At 42.0% G+C, this 17,350-nt stretch overlaps 1 protein-coding gene across 1 annotated transcript in view; it reads right to left on the bottom strand.

The window, feature by feature from the left end:
* The window catches only part of LOC306785731 (uncharacterized protein), a gene marked incomplete at its 3' end in the record, with an annotated part of 30,019 nt that extends 16,662 nt beyond the window's left edge, over nt 1–13,357 (bottom strand). Inside the window, exons 1-2 of the mRNA XM_079280188.1 lie at nt 13,148–13,357; nt 10,320–10,671 (exon numbers count right to left, since the gene is read on the bottom strand). Coding sequence (XP_079136314.1) covers nt 10,320–10,671; nt 13,148–13,352 — 557 coding nt within the window. The 5' untranslated portion in view covers nt 13,353–13,357. The remainder of the gene's footprint in view (nt 1–10,319; nt 10,672–13,147) is intronic.
* Nucleotides 13,358–17,350: the final 3,993 nt, after the last annotated feature.

The raw sequence follows: 17,350 nt of genomic DNA, 5'->3' as shown, positions 1-17,350 counted from the left end.
ATATATATTATATGATACTGAGACTATAATAAGATGTCCTGATGTGTTATTTACTGCATCTAGCAAACTATACCTTTGAGTGTTACAATAGCGACTATTATTTCATTCAATGTGTCCATCCAGGCAAATTGGTGGATCCAAATGTTATTAAGAAAAAACATATGATGTAATTTCTTTGGAATCATCTAAAATAATGTTCAGTGTATGGGTATTTTTCCAGGCCACTTTAGGCCACTGACTGGTCGATACGTGCGATGCATTGAGTGGGCAACGCGCCGTGTATTGAGTGGGCCGGTCTGACAGTAAACTCCCGGGCCACTTTTTCCCCCCAGTCCGCCCCTGCCCGCAGGACAGTTAATTGTCCTGCACAATACCTACAGAACTCCATTTCAATTGAAACATATTCCTGAGTGACTTTTTTTGCAGGCAATACTAATGTGAGTTGCCATCGTAAGACAAAATAAATAGACTGAGTTGTAAATGTTTTTGCTGTCCGCTACTTGTGAGAGGAAAGGTAATTGTATGCTACAGTAGAGTTAACAACTGACAATTAAATGTTTGTTGCACATTGGAAAAATCACATTTCATATCAGCAGCCTACATATATAATTCAATTAATTTAAAACTATTTTAAGGATGTACAATTTCCACACATAGCTAATGTCATGTAATACCTTCTGTGGTCAAGTTTATTTTGTAACTTGTGTATAAATACCAAAGAAATTTAACTACATTTGCTCATTAACTAACATCCTGGCGTGGATGTTGAATCTGGCCAGTTGGTGGCGACAACGCACCGTTCTGTTAGTTTTTGACAACCGCCAAAAAACACATTAGATGACGTCGTTATTCCGCGACGATTACAACCTAAACAGGCGTGCTTCTCGGTTCATGAGAAGTGCAAGGCTGAGCCAGCAAGTTCACACAAAGAATGAAGATGGAGGCTTAGAATTGCCCGGGAGATGAAGGGGGCAGATTGCACTTACGATTCACCCGGTATGCCGGGGGCAGAGGCACCCAAACACGTTTTGGCCATTAAAATAGTTAATCATTATTCTAGAGAATAGTAGGGAACTTCCAGACAAAGTCACAAGACCGAGTCAGCAGTTCTAGGAAGCTGGTAGGGCGTTAAGGTCATTAGTTAGGCCCCGGGGTACATATAAATAAACTTACCCTTGACAGTGAAGTCACTGAAAATGCTGACGGGGTACATATGAATAAACATACCCTTGACCGTAAGGTCACTGAAAATGCTGACGGGTTCATATGAAGACAAAAGCATACCCGGCTTTCAAAGATTACGCTGGAGTAAGGGGTTTTTGGTGTAATCAATCAAGTAATGTTTGAAATTCTGTTTGAAGATATGTTTGATGTGATGTGTAGGAATCCGTTTGAAGTCAGAGATCTGAGCCCCGGACGAGTATAAATAGTGGCAGTTTGAAACAGCAGAGGAGTTGTGAGGAGCTGTGCGGAGTGGTGCGGAGTCGTGTGAGCGGTCGTGTGAGGAGTCTCGAACCCCGTGCGGGCTTCTGCCTGCACGGAGGTAAACTTTAACTTCTTGCAGACCTCCGGACTTTGAGAGTCAGAGTTTTAAGAATACTTAGAAGATTTTTTGAAGTCGAGTCAGGGGAGAAGCTCACTCTGTCTATTCCTGCGCTGGGTGAATCATTAACTTTTTCCTCCGTAGACTACATTGCCAGCCAGTCTGCTGGCTGAGTCTGAGTTTTTTAAAGATCATTTGACTCTGAAGGGGTTTTTGAATACTTAAGTGATTTTTCTTACATTTTTCAGTTAACGATTTTTTCTCTGTATTTTGGACCAAGAGATTACACTTTGATTTAAATGCAAATAAATAAATAACGAATCGGTTTCTTCGACCAAATCCTTTTCTTCATATTTTCTTGAGAGGCCAGCCCAGAGAGGGGTTACGCCTCAGCAGATCCCCTTCAGCCCCTGAGGTAAGTTGTGTTTGATCCAGCTCGGTACACTACTGATTGCATTCTTTACATGCACAAACCACACTGATACTTATTCAAATAATAAAAAATAAAAAATTAATTAATTAATTAATTTTTCAATTTTTTTTTATTATCGAATAAAATAATTAAAAATCGTGAGGGGTCACCCCCCAGATCACGTAACAAATGCTATAAATCACAGAACCAATCATTGATAATGCTGTCACATGAAACCACTGGGCCTAGTGCAGTCTGATGATGCATTCATGCTGGACTCTTCTCTTTCAGAGTGTGCAAAGAGGATCGGGAGATATGTGTGAAACATAACAGCTTAGGTGGGAAGATTCGCAGTTAAAGTTAGATTTTCACAGTGAGAGAACTACCTGTTGACTACCTGTTTCAACCTGTCCTTTCTAGACTGAGGCGTGCTATCTCGCAGCCGATTAAGTTTTATACAATCGTGAAGGATATTGTTAGCTGCCGTTGCCCTCGCCCTTCGGTATGCCATATGAAAGCACAGATCAGGAGCACGCTGGCTTTCTGAAGCATGTATGCCCTCTCAAACAATCTCGTCTCTTATTATACCGGCTGTACAATCGATGCATGAAGAAGTTTTTTCATAGATCGTTGGGCTGGGCCAGTCATCTGGTCCAAGATTCATTTTCACATAATGACCAGGGTAGAAATCGTGTAGAAATCAAAACATATAAATCTGAAAAGGCTCTCTCCTACCTTAACTAGAATATTCAACTTAAAAGTTTTAAAAAGTTTTAAAACCAAAAATAAATGCTCAGTTTGTAACAACTGCATAAAACACTCAAACGATGTGTATATAATCCCTACTTAATATAAAGGATAAGATCGTAAAAAATATAAAATATTAACTAAATGTCCTCGCAGGAGAAACTGAAAAATCAGAGAAGCTCGTGTAAAATATACGGCTGATAAGAATGGAACTGGTAAAGTAACAAACAAAAAATGATATACTTTTAAGTATATCAGCTGATGATCCAGACGGCTTGTGGAATGTAAAGTGTGAGGTCACAGAAGTCAATATGAGGCCCATGCTTGATGGGATACTGGCTTGCCTTTTTTCTTTTTCTTTTTTCCTGGCGTAGCTGTCTTGAAGCCATCAACCATCGTTCACTGTTGACCCCGTGACTTCACTTTGTGTTGGATGTGTTCTAAGGTTAGGAAGAGGAACTCGATTTTGTTTCAAAAAACCTATTGACCTTGTCGTGTCCCTCATGTCGTAATCCCTCATGCACATTGGTCCCTATTTGAGAGGCTTATTCAAGGAGGACCTCAGTGAGTGCATCATTCCCTCTCCACCCTGGAGGAAAGATAGGGGACGGTTCAGCCATTTTCAGACTGGCTTGGGCCATTTAGTCCACTTGTCGTGGGCGAGCGGTTCGCTTTTTTCCTTAGTGAAGTCTCTTTGCTTCCATTATTCTAGCTCATTCTGAGCTGCCTTGAAAGAAGGAAAGCAAGGGGAGGGGGGGGGGCTGCCCCCTCCCCCTGCTCGCTCCCTCTCCTCTGAGCAAGGAGGGGCCGTTTTTGACTATTTTGACTTTAACCTGAGAGAAACACAATCTGATCCCCTATTTTACACCTCTAGTGTTTTAGGGCCTAATCTCTCTCGAGTCCCTGCTTTTTCTTACTTTGCAGTTAAGACACCTTCCAAAATAGCTGTTACCTGTGACATTGTCATGAGTTCACAAGAGCCCGCCCACGTCAACCAGAGGCAGCGACCAGAGCAGCCACAGCTGATGACGCGGGACCGAATACTTCCGTTAGATTTTCACAGGAACTTAACCAGCGACATACTTTGCCACGAAGAACAAAACCTTTGTAATGGAGTAAATATTGTTTGCTACTATTTCTTCTACGGGGTTTTTTCCTTTTTTTAATCATTCCTTATGGAAGAAGGAGAGCGGAGGGGGCTGCCTACTCTCCCCCGCCCGCTTCCTCTCCTCTGAACAAAAAGGAGAGGGGGAGGAGCTGCCTCCTCTCCTCTGCCTGGTCCCTCTGCTCGGAGCAAGGAGGGGGGCTTTTTAAATTTTTCACCAATAAATATTAACTAAAATCAACACTGTAATACTACCCCACACTATTCTGATTTTAACCTGAGAGAAACGAAATCTGTTCCCTTATTTCACACAGCGAATTTATACATCGTTTTTAGTGTTTTAAACACGGATGTTCTAAACCGATATCTTGTATTCATGGTATATACTGTGCATTCCATACGTTATATTTTACTCTGTAAATTGCTGCTGCTACAAACGAATTCCCCCCTGGGGATGATCCAAGTTTATATCTATCTATCTATTTGGGCATTAAGTACTGTCAGGCGGGTCTACTCCGCCCGTCAGCCCTCTGAGTTTTCGTTGGGTAAATTTCTGGCCAAGTACTCGTTTCATTACTCGTCGGATACAATAGAATGTCTGTGCCTTCCTGATTATATGGTGGGGGAGCACTGGGCTCCGTGGCTCTCCTTAAATCTCCGCAATAACTACCGGTATCAGCGTATTTACGGGGATCTGGACATAATGTCCTCCGCGGTTGCTCAAAGTGAGGGGAAGATACACCCCCGTGAGGAGTGTCTTCAATATCGGAACCCCATTCAGTTCCCTCCTCCTCCATTTTCGAAATACTATTATATTAATATATAACAGCAATAAAATCAAAGGTGCAGCGATACCACTGTGATAATATCCTACACTACTTTGATTCTATCATGAGAGAAATTCAATCAGTTCCCCTGTTCCACACGTGTTGGTGTTTCAGAGCCTCATTCTCTCAGGTCTCTGCTAAATACTAGAATCATATACTGATAATACCATCAAGCCCTGCAATAATATAACTGTAATATTATTACGAACAATACATTGACCCTTCTATTATATAACTGTGATATAATCTTCCAATATATTGTCTAGGGAAGGATTTTGCCCTTTTTCGTCTCTTCAGTGCCTGAGTCGTTAATTGCATTGAGTGATCAGCTCAACTAGACTTTCTCTGTGTTACAGCGGTGTGCTATTCTGGACTCCCTGTTTTTAGACGGGGGAGGAAGCTATGCTCTTTTATTTCAAATCGTATGCTTCTCGCCGGGCCTCTATGTCAACAAGCTAGGTATCCTTTAAACCTATGCGCAGCGATCAATATTTCTGTCCACTAAATCACTTAAATGCCCTCCCGTGAAGTACTTTTAATTCAAGGGTTTCCTCTCTACCTGGTTCTAAGTTTTTAACTCTAAGGATCTGTCTTCTTGTCCCATTTTAACTGAACGACTCCTTCTCCTGTGAGAAGGACGGTCAAGTTTTTTAGAGGATTTATTGACTGCCTCGATCCACGGTACCGATTCCTAATAGAGAGAGCAGAACGATAAAATCTTTTCCTTGACTGCCGGTACTGACGGACGAGTGTTACGAACGTCGGTCGAGGATTGTCGAATTTTACTGCTTCTGGCAGAGTTCAATATATCACCTCAGCTTGATTTCGCTGGTTGGATGCATCACTTTTTCTTTATATCCTCGGGAGGATTTTTGTAATTTAACCCGAGAGGGAACCTCTGTTCTTCCTATATTACACGTTCTAGTGTTTCTAGGACCTAATCCCTCCGAGTCCCTGTTCGGGCGCCATGTTACGTGAATATGGGGGGTGACCCCTCACGATTTTTAATTATTTTATTTGATAATAAAAAAAAATTGAAAAATTAATTAATTAAATTTTTTTTTATTATTATTTCTATTTGAGTTATTAAAACTAGATTCCTTCTGTAAATGTTTTCAATTTATCTGGAAATAATTAGTAATAAGCAAATAGGAGGCCTGTCGTCAAAAGTTTGAGTAGATTTAGCTCCGTGCCAACATTGATGCGCAGAAGGCAGGAGTTTCTGCTGGCGATAGATCAACCCTTGCGATCCACCAGAGGGACCACGACTCCACGTGACTCGTGCCCGGAGGAGTCGGCCCCTCCCTGTGTGTACCCCTGGTGCCTTAAGATTTGGCTTGAAGGAGGGGACACGCTTTTTAATTCATTCCCTATATGATTTTCACACCTGGCCCTACGGGAGATATTCGGGAGGAAGGGTTCCCGAATTCTCAGTACCTGTTTTTGCCTCGTGCACTGCTCTACTTTAAGAGTGACTTTTACCGGAATTTAAGTTTGCACTAAAATATTCTTCAATTGCCGACACAGACCAGGTCGATGGCTTGCTTGCTGTCCCGTCTGAATCGACCCACAGTAACTCACCTTGATAGTGTAATTCGGTCGCTCAGACTAGCAGTCGGTCTTATAAAAGTATTAACTTTTTCTTTTAATGTACATTGTTCCTTAACCCTTTCGAAATTGATAGGACCCTGCTTTAGAGCCCAAACCGTTATAAAGCTCTTTTAATACGCAAGCGCGCCTCGTCCGGGTGTCATTGCTTCTTGTTCGAGACTCCTCACACGACTGCTCACACGCCTCCGCACAACTCCCCTGCTGTTTCAAACTGCCCCTATTTATACTCGTCCGGGGCTCAGATCTCTGACTTCTTACGGATTTTTAAACATCACATCAAACATATCTTCAAACAGAATTTCAAACATTACTTGATTGATTACACAAAAACCCTTACTCCAGCGTGATCTTTGAAACCCGGGTATGCTTTTGTCTTTATATGTACCCGTCAGCATTTTTAGTGACCTTACTGTCAAGGGTATGTTTATTTATATGTACCCCGGGGCCTAACTAATGACCTTAACGCCCTACCAACTTCCTAGAACTGCTGACTCGGTCTTGTGACTTTGTCTTTGAAGTCTCTACTACCCTAATGTCCGACACCTGTTTAAGTGCCTCTTTTATCTCCGGCCGACATGGTGGGGACCCCGCCTTCGCCCTCTGCTTGAACTTCTGGCCCTTTTTTTCCCTCGGCGTGAACCGAGAAGCAAGCATGGGTGTGTGTGAGTCTGTGAGACCATCCTACTCTCGTGTGTGTGTGTGTCTGACAACAGAAACATGTCTGTGTGACAGGTGCAATCTTATAAGAGCCTCAGAGTCATATGCCTGATTTAACCAAGGCTTTGCCGGTAGAGACATCACGATTTCGCAAAACATCCACCGTGTTCAACAAAACATCTACCCAAAGTTAAATAACTATCCGAATTGAAGAGTAGAGTGTGTTACCTGATGTGTAGCTGCATCATTACTGAGAGATGGATCTCTCAGCCTCTGAGGGATCACTATTTGGCAATTATTCCTGCAAGTATCGGGGATATTGTATGAGATAAAAAGAAAGAAAGAAAAAGAAAGGAAAAGAAAGAAGAAAAGATAAGTCGTACCCCATGTGGAGAGTAAAATCCAAACAAAAGATCCAGAACATGGCATGTTGCTCTACCGGACGGACTCTGTCATTGTGAGCTTGGCAGTCTGAAGGAAAAAGGCTCTTCAGCACTCCGCCCTCTTTGTTGTGCAATATCCTGAAAATTACCTTTTGAGGTTGACAAACCACATGAGCCACAACCAGAGCCGGTAAAAAAGTTTCACGGTGTCCCCCCCTCCCCCCTTTTTTTGTTACAAAATTAGCGTGAGTTGCTGAGTCCGCCTATAGATTGAGTCACATGATTTCACGGGGATTAAAACGCTCTGATGAACCTTGTTTAGAAAACGTGCACAATTTTGCAGTTTCTTGAAAAGAAAGTGGGCTGTCCACTCAATTACCCCTCAATCGTTGTTATGAGACTTTAGGTTTATTTGAACGTGTTTGTCTCTGAGACATTGCTTTTTGTATTTACCACCACACAGACACACATTTCTATGACAAATGGAAACTAGAGTAATACTCACGTACAGCTTCATGTAGACAGATTTTACAGGGCAGATTTCTTGTATTCAATTATGGGACTCTCCTTATTGATATAAAAAAAACACCCAGTACCCAATATCAGATGACAGAGACCCACTAAAGCCCGTTAGTGGCATTTGTTGCCACCTACTGGTAAAATGGGAGAATGTATCAGACTCGTTTAAAGGATGTACAGTCTCACATCATAAAGAAAGGCCCGCAGCCCAGCATGACAAGGATAGAGTGATGAACCCCCGCTGGATCTTCGTCCTCGGTGTGTGCACCCATCTGGGTTGTGTGCCCATCGCCAACGCTGGAGACTTCGGAGGCTACTACTGTCCGTGCCATGGCTCCCACTACGATGCTTCAGGAAGGATAAGAAAGGGACCTGCTCCTCTAAAGCTGGAGGTTCCCTTCTATGAGTTCACTGAGGAGGACGTAGTCATAGTGGGATGAATACTGGAGCTCTGTCTCAGTTCCTCCCTGTAATATGTATTTTTTAGATGGCTCCGTGTGAGAGTGACATAAAACGCGTGTATTTACTGTTAAAGACATATTTCCAACTCTATGATTGAGCTATTGTCTTCTCCCTCGTAAAAAAGTGAGTTGTTTTTCTTTGATTGATCTGCATCACTTAGCTTGATGTCTTTTGATTCACTGACATTTTATTTGTTGTTTTAATCTCTATAGATTTCTTTCATTCCGCACTATTTTTAGCATTTAGTATTTTCCAAACAGCATTATGGAACACAACGTATGAGGGCCGGGTGTGATCAGGTCCAACCCCTTTGCTGCCGCACCAATCCTGATATATTGTGTTGGAGCTGTGTGATAAAGTCAAAGGTGGGGCCTGTTTCATGGTTACCTAAAGTTGAGCTGGTAAAAGTGCTCATACACATGAACAAGAGGCCTGGGGAGCACAACGATTAGGATAAGATGATGGTACGATCAAGAAAAGCCACCGGCAATCTAAAAAAGTATCGACAAGTTGTGAACACATTCAGGAATGTGTCGGCCTGTTGATCAACTGGAAGGAACTATAGATCGAGATCAGGATGTTGTTGGTTTGTGACTCCAAAGAATGTGTAGATTGCTTTATCTCAGGACCTTTTCATCCTTTTTGAGTTTGTGTCAGACAAGATGACAATTCTATACCAGTAATGGCAGCAGCAAAGAGTGCAAACTGCCAAGTAAGATAAAGAACTATTGAGTCACACTCCAGTCACTGATGGATTTAATGCTGACGAACAAAGTGTGCCATGTACAACTGTACGAACCAGTGAAATACACAAACCTTCTACTTTTTATTGATGAAATCATTTGAATACAACATACTGTGCACAGATGCAGGTAAAACCATCGTCTTAAACTGACATTACCATCAAATCAATCAATATAACCATCAAAACTATTTCAAACTATACAGTTGGCGCTCATTCAGTGAATACATTTTTAAATTGAAATCAGTGGAGTTGAACCGCAGTTAATCATGTGTAACTTCAGAGGTGACTCGTGCTGAAAGCTTTTATCACAAACGGAAACTTTACTGCAACCAGAACAGCTAAAGGGGATTGTTTCCTGTGTGGGTATTCATGTGTACCTTTAGATCTCTGTTGCACACAAATCTATTACAGCAAACTGATCAGCTGAAAGGTTTTTCTCCTGTGTGGGTTCTCATGTGTATCTGTAAATGTGAACGCTCGTTAAAAGATTTCTTACAGACTGAGCAGCTGAAAGGTTTTTCTCCTGTGTGGGTTCTCATGTGTCTCTGTAAATGTGAACGATCGTTAAAAGATTTCTTACAGACTGAGCAGCTGAAAGGTTTTTCTCCTGTGTGGGTTCTCATGTGTCTCTGTAAATGTGAACGATCGTTAAAAGATTTCTTACAGACTGAGCAGCTGAAAGGTTTTTCTCCTGTGTGGGTTTTCATGTGTATCTGTAAAGTTCCACGCCCGTTAAAAGATTTCTTACAGACTGAGCAGCTGAAAGGTTTTTCTCCTGTGTGGGTTCTCATGTGTATCTGTAAATTTGAACGATCGTTAAAAGATTTCTTACAGACTGAGCAGCTGAAAGGTTTTTCTCCTGTGTGGGTTCTCATGTGTCTCTGTAAAGTTGAACGATTGTTAAAAGATTTCTTACAGACTGAGCAGCTGAAAGGTTTTTCTCCTGTGTGGGTTCTCATGTGTATCTGTAAATGTGAACGCTCGTTAAAAGATTTCTTACAGACTGAGCAGCTGAAAGGTTTTTCTCCTGTGTGGGTTCTCATGTGTGTCTGCAAAGTTGAACTCTGGTTAAAAGATTTCTTACAGACTGAGCAGCTGAAAGGTTTTTCTCCTCTGTGGGTTCTCATGTGTATCTTCAGAGTTCCACTCTTGCCAAATGTTTTCTCACACTCAGAGCATCTAAAATGTTTTTCACCAGCGCTACATCTTGAATCACTGACACGGACTTCATCAGGTTTCACATAGTTTAAACCTGACTGAGGTTCTCTGGTCTTCTTCCCATCACCACCCTCATCAGTGTCAGAAGACTCTCCAGTCTTCTCATCAGTATCTGGTTCTGGATGTCTATCTGGATCCAAGTTCCTGTCTGGTTCTGGTCCTCCACAGTCTTCTCCATCAGCTTCTGTTCTCATCTGTTTAGTTTGTCTTTGATGAAGCTGTGAGGACTGAGCTTCCTCTTCTTCACTCTTCACAGGAGTGAATGAGAACTTGACATCAGCCTCCTCCAGACCGTGAAGCTGCTCTCCTTCCTGACTGGTGCAGAGTTCCTCCTGTTCTTCTTTAATGTGTGAGGGCTCTGGGTCCTCCTGGTCCAGACTGGAGCTCCACTCCTGCTGCTCAGAGGGAACCTCTTCTTTAACCAACAACAGCTGCTGGACGTCTGCAGGAAAACAGTAAACACACACAGAGGGGTTACAAAGACATTTTAGAATTGAGCAAATGGTCTCCTGGACATACACTTCCAGAGTATCACTAGAACCAGATAATACAATAATGTAATCAACTTATGTGACCATGAACACATGAACCATTTTAAGCTGCCAAATCCATGTGGTGTTATCAAAGAGAACAAACTTGTACTTTAAGTTGAAATATTTCCTGTCATCTAGAAGCTGAGAGAACAAATCAGCATACCTGCAAACTCATAAGAGGTGAAGGAGGTGCCCGTATACGCACCTCTCCTCTCAGTGTTTTGTGAGCCCTGTATCTTTATACTTTATTTGAACTTGTCCAGCACAGGGACGCATTATCTTCACCCACACACAAGCCAGGGTTGGGCCACATTGTGTGTGGGAGTCCTGGAGTCTCAGGGATGGGGAAGGTGCTGTTCCTGCAGGTTGCTGCACAATATCCCACCGACTAACCGATTCACAACACAACTAGTTATAAGTTTTAAGCTACCACCTGCGTGTCAGAGCTCCCTCTTTGTACGGGGAGCGCCTCACCCGGAGATTCAAACCTTTGCTCTATGACACACGCAACACTATTGCAAATGAGCACACACACACACACACAGTACTGTTATGTTCAAAATGTCTCAAACAAAAGGTAAAGGAAAAAGCCCCCCTCCTTGTTCCAGAGGAGAAGAAGCATGCAGAGGAGAAGAGGCAGCCCCCCCCCCCTGCTCTCTTTCTTCCATCATTAAGCAGGGCCGAATCAGCTGGTTGAAGTTTAAATCAAAAGGAATTTAATATACTAACAAAAGAAAATGCAGTTACAAACTGAATTACACGATCAGCAGTAATATTTCATGAAATAGAGGCCCCATCCACACCACACGACAGACTGGTGTGTCCGCCTCATAGTCCAGATGAGGTCTGATTATCTCCGGGGATTCACAGTTTCTTTGTCCCTCCAAAGTCTCTGAAATGTCTCATATTACACATTCCTCAGCCCATCGATCAGCTCAGCGATTGGCTGAACCCGTCGGACTTCAGTCGGCCACTTCCTTGACCAATTCACCCCCCTTCTTGAAGGCTGTGCTCAGAAACTCTTCAGCAACATCCCCCTCTCTCTGACTTGATGGCGGTGTCATAAATTCTCTGGATTCTCTCACAGTGCACAACAAATTCAGTAACTCTCCCTTTAGTTTAAACCTTCTATAAGTAAACATATTGAAACACATAATATACATCGCTAGGAGCGCTTTAAAACTTAAATTCCTCACAATACGTATACGTTTAATGCCTGTAAATACAGCAAGCATATTTCTACAGTAGCGAGAACCATCGCCTATACAAAATTAAGTGATTCGTTTTCATTTAACCCCGTTACTGTATGGCTTAATATTAACTTCCACTGTTACTGTCAAGCCGTTAGAATTGTGGCCTATCTTCTATTTACAATTAATATGCATTCAATCCGGTTCAATTATTGAAATCATGAAGGTTCAGGCTCCTTAACACTCATTACTTCAGGGCCTTTGGGAGCAACTGCACGTGGGACAGTTGGGACCGGAAGTACACTGGCTGTGGTCATTACAGTGAACAGTGTGATGAGAGGGCACGCGAGCCCTTGTTGCTGTACTTCGTCTCATTGGAGCAGAGGCTGCAGTTAGCATACCCTGCCTTATCAATGCATTTAAAACACTGACAGCGGGAAGCTGTACTGCTCTCTCTTCACGTCTGTTTAGACCTCCACCTTTATCCAGGCCCAGCTCCACTCACATCTCAGCCCTGCGTCAAGCTGCGCTACACACACAACATCCTCTTCATCTCATCAGTATCTGGGCCTCATGTTTCAAGTTATTATCACCACGAAATCGCCTCATTCTACTTTGAGTTAAACAAAAAAAACTGGACCCAGAACCGCCGGTGTTCCGGTTTAACGTTAATGAGTGACCACGTGGACTGAACCGGAACACGGAGGGTGATTCATGTTTCATCACGTTATCCTCCTAAATCTTGATAATGATGAGCGTTAGCCGTTGACACAGTTCCGCATGCAGTGGACGTTAACTTAACCCAACAAGTCTGAACGGTAACGGAACTTAAACGTTAACGGAGGGAAATGAAGACGGTGTAGACATCTTAACGCTGATTGGCCAAGACTCGACACGTCGCATCAAATATGTTTTATTGCGAAGATCACGACATCACATTTTCTCCCTGTCTCAATCCAATCTGAGAAACGCTGGCTGACCAGTTGACCCCCCCAAAAAATAAAAACTATACGGATCTACACTCACGTGGATGATATATTTTAATTCAAAACGGCTTATTTCGCCGAAAAGCGACACATTTGCAGGTATTAAATCAGGAGAAGAAGAAAACGACGAACTGCAACAGAGTCTCACTCCAAACTACATTCAAAGTTATCAGCCGGAGCATGAACAGTGTTAAATAAAGTGAACCTACGTGCTCTTTGTATCCGGATTTCCGGGTTGAGAACAGCGTCCAGAAGTTCCCGTTGTCGCTTATTCGCCTCTTTTGAACGAGAGAGTTCCTCCTCGTACTCTGCTATCGTTCTTTCAAACATACCAAATATCTCTTCATCAGCCGCAGTTAGTCGCTGGTTGATTAAAGATCTCAACATTTCTACGTGACATTTTCTACTCGACATTTTCACGAAACCTACATGCTAAGCTAACTTCAATAGCTTTAACGTTATAGGCTACCAGGAGATTAGTCGTCTTCTTCTTCTTCTTCTTCTTCTTCTTCTCCTTCTTCTTCTTTCACTATAATTGCGGACTACAAACCAATGTTTAAGGCGCCACCTTCTGGACCGGAGTGTGTAACATCATGACTTTATGACAGTTATCATTTAAACACAATAATAATGTTATTTACAACTTCAAATTGAAATAAACTGGATTCTGCCCCAAGCTGCGCGTTTCCGTCCGGATTAGTCTCCACATGCGAGCGCCAGCCGTTTGAGAGGAGAACTTTCGCGGAGAAACTGCACAATCAGACAGCAGACTAGCAGGAAAGGGAAGCAGTACATGCGAAGCTTCTCCAGCTGAACACCAGACAGGTTTGGCTAGCTGGACGACGTCATGCTAATAACTTATTTAGCTTTTTAAAACAACGGGGACGGATCCAGCACGGACAGTTAGGGAGTGAGAGACATGAAGCACCTGCTAAGACATGATATATAGTTATAAATACATCATTATATATATGTGTGTGTGTGTGTGTTGTATATTAAAGTGAATATTATTATACGATATATATATTATTATACGATATATATTATTATATTATATATATTATTATATGATATATATATATATATATATATATATATATATATATTATATGATACTGAGACTATAATAAGATGTCCTGATGTGTTATTTACTGCATCTAGCAAACTATACCTTTGAGTGTTACAATAGCGACTATTATTTCATTCAATGTGTCCATCCAGGCAAATTGGTGGATCCAAATGTTATTAAGAAAAAACATATGATGTAATTTCTTTGGAATCATCCAAAATAATGTTCAGTGTATGGGTATTTTTCCAGGCCACTTTAGGCCACTGACTGGTCGATACGTGCGATGCATTGAGTGGGCAACGCGCCGTGTATTGAGTGGGCCGGTCTGACAGTAAACTCCCGGGCCACTTTTTCCCCCCAGTCCGCCCCTGCCCGCAGGACAGTTAATTGTCCTGCACAATACCTACAGAACTCCATTTCAATTGAAACATATTCCCGAGTGACTTTTTTTGCAGGCAATACTAATGTGAGTTGCCATCGTAAGACAAAATAAATAGACTGAGTTGTAAATGTTTTTGCTGTCCGCTACTTGTGAGAGGAAAGGTAATTGTATGCTACAGTAGAGTTAACAACTGACAATTAAATGTTTGTTGCACATTGGAAAAATCACATTTCATATCAGCAGCCTACATATATAATTAAATTAATTTAAAACTATATTAAGGATGTACAATTTCCACACATAGCTAATGTCATGTAATACCTTCTGTGGTCAAGTTTATTTTGTAACTTGTGTATAAATACCAAAGAAATTTAACTACATTTGCTCATTAACTAACATCCTGGCGTGGATGTTGAATCTGGCCAGTTGGTGGCGACAACGCACCGTTTTGTTAGTTTTTGACAACCGCCAAAAAACACATTAGATGACGTCGTTATTCCGCGACGATTACAACCTAAACAGAAAACATTGCATTGGTGTTGGCTAAGCCGACAGTGGAACCCTCGAAATCCACACCTCTGAGTAGTGATGGCGAGATGAAGCCTCATGAGGCATCGCAACACTTCAGCCAATTGGTTCGAGAAAGGGTTCATTACTCGAAGCTTCATGTGCACACGATACCACCTACTGGCCAAGTGTATAATCACAGGCAGCTGTATCTGAACCACATAATGTGATGCATTGAATTTTTGTGTCTGTTATGGCTGTTGGGAATGACTGAATTACAAAAATGTATGACCAAATCATTTCTGTACATAAATTATGACATATGTGCATAATAAAATATATTTTTAATGTATTCTGTGTGTGTACATTTTCCCAAAATGGTAGTATCATATGATATGGCAGGTTGTGTAATGATGTTATTATGTCACTTTAGGAAAATGGCATGGGCTTAAGCAGGCAGAGGACAGTGAAAGTGCTTGTGGAACTAGGAAGAGGGGACTGAATATGCTTGTGGAACTTGGACAGTGATGTACAGGACAGGGGACATTTTATTCATTTTTAGTCAGAAATAACAGTTTCTCAACAGTGTTTGGTTTTAAACGATTCCTTTTTTTGACACAACCTCTCCGGCCTTTGAAAACACCCTTTCACAGGGTACAGAAGATGCTGGCGTGCACAAAAACGCAAGAGCAAGTCTATATAAATTTGCATACAGGAATTTTTGCCTCTCCCAGTACTCCAGAGGCTTTTCCAGCCTGCTTATATTTGGCTCGGAAAGGTAGCGCTGGACCTCCACAGCAGGGGCGGACTGGGGGAAAAAAGTGGCCCGGGAGTTTACTGTCAGACCGGCCCACTCAATGCATCGCACGTATCGATGTCAGTGGCCTACTTGGAAAAATACCCATACACTTAACATTATTTTCGATGATTACAAAGAAATTATATCATATATATTTTTTTTTATAACATTTGGATCCACCAATTTGCCTGGATGGACACATTGAATAAAATAATACTCCAAGGTAGTAGTTTGCTGGATGAATATGCTGAACTTTGGGCTAGTATCAGATGGTTATACGTATAACTACAGAGCCTTAAGGAATGAATGTCAGCAGAGAAAGACCACACAATAAAGAAACTGGAATCAGAGGGTAGAATTAGTTTGAACTATATTGAAATGAACAGAACATACGATGGGGTGTGAACATCAGTGGTATCAGTAGTGTTGCATGCTGGGTGTGTGATTGTGTGTGTGTGTGTGTGTAGGGGTGTTGAAGGTGCATAACAAAACAATAAGTTAAGTAACAGAACCTAAACTAACTCTGCCAGCCCAGGTGCATTATAGTCACATAGTAATAAAAAACAATATCAGTATACTCATGTGTTATTATTACCTCACTACACGAGTAGTTTTTGCAGCAGCTCACTCTTTTCTGCAACACCGTCTATGATTTTCTCACTGTCCAGCATCTGCAAAACATCTGTCTGAGTAGCCATCAACATAAAAGCCTCCAGGTGCTGTTGAGAGCTGGTTAACTTAAACATTATTTGACATAAATTATTAGAAATGATAAGATTGCCCTCTTTACAACTACCACCATGGATAGCTTGCTCATCGATTGTAAGCAAGTAACTACGCTAACATGTTAAATTAGATAATCTCGATGATGCGAACAGCGCCAGCTTGCTTATTTGACCAGATCATAACGGTCTCAATTTTGGACATTTATCATTTATCTAGCTAACGTTAGCTAGGCTAGCTTGTAGCCGAACACTACCTCATCTGTGAAAAGCAAGCTAACATTGGCCAAGTCAATGCCACAACTTACCATCATAACACTGTCACCAGTCGGTGGTTTCCCAAATAAGTCAGAGATTTTTAAATATTTTGATGCACCTTCCTCCAGATATCTCTTATTTTTCTCCCTGAGCTTTTCAGCTCCATCTTTAAAGGATTTACGTTTTGGTACCGGTGCCATGCTGCTAGCTCACACTCAAAACGGCTTGTCTCTGAGCGAGTGACGCAAGCTGCAGATACATGAATCCGTGACGGGACGCTACGTCAATAACTGACAACGCATAGTCAAATCAACGTAATTAACACAATGACAGCCACAAAGTCATAAGAACCAGTCACATATATTCATATGACAACAAAGCACATCAATCCAGCAGACCTGCAGCGGATCCACGCATTCCACCACACAAGAGCACGAGCCATCAAATATTATTCATAAAAACGTTACTGCAGATGTAAAAAAACAAACGCAGTTTGTCACTTACCAAATTCTTTGTTGACAAAGAATTTAATCCCAGTACATCGTTTCAGTTCCAGTAAGAAGTCCTTCTCGATTCATGGACGCCGTGACAGTAAAGCCGCCCCTGTATTTCACCGGTCTACGGCGGCCATTCGCACCTCCGCCGGCCCCGCCCCGACCGTCGCCGGCACGAGCG

This window comes from Melanostigma gelatinosum (genome assembly GCF_949748355.1).
Source record: "Melanostigma gelatinosum genome assembly, chromosome: 12".
NCBI lineage: Eukaryota > Metazoa > Chordata > Actinopteri > Perciformes > Zoarcidae > Melanostigma > Melanostigma gelatinosum.
This window is presented reverse-complemented; position numbering and strand designations above follow the sequence as displayed.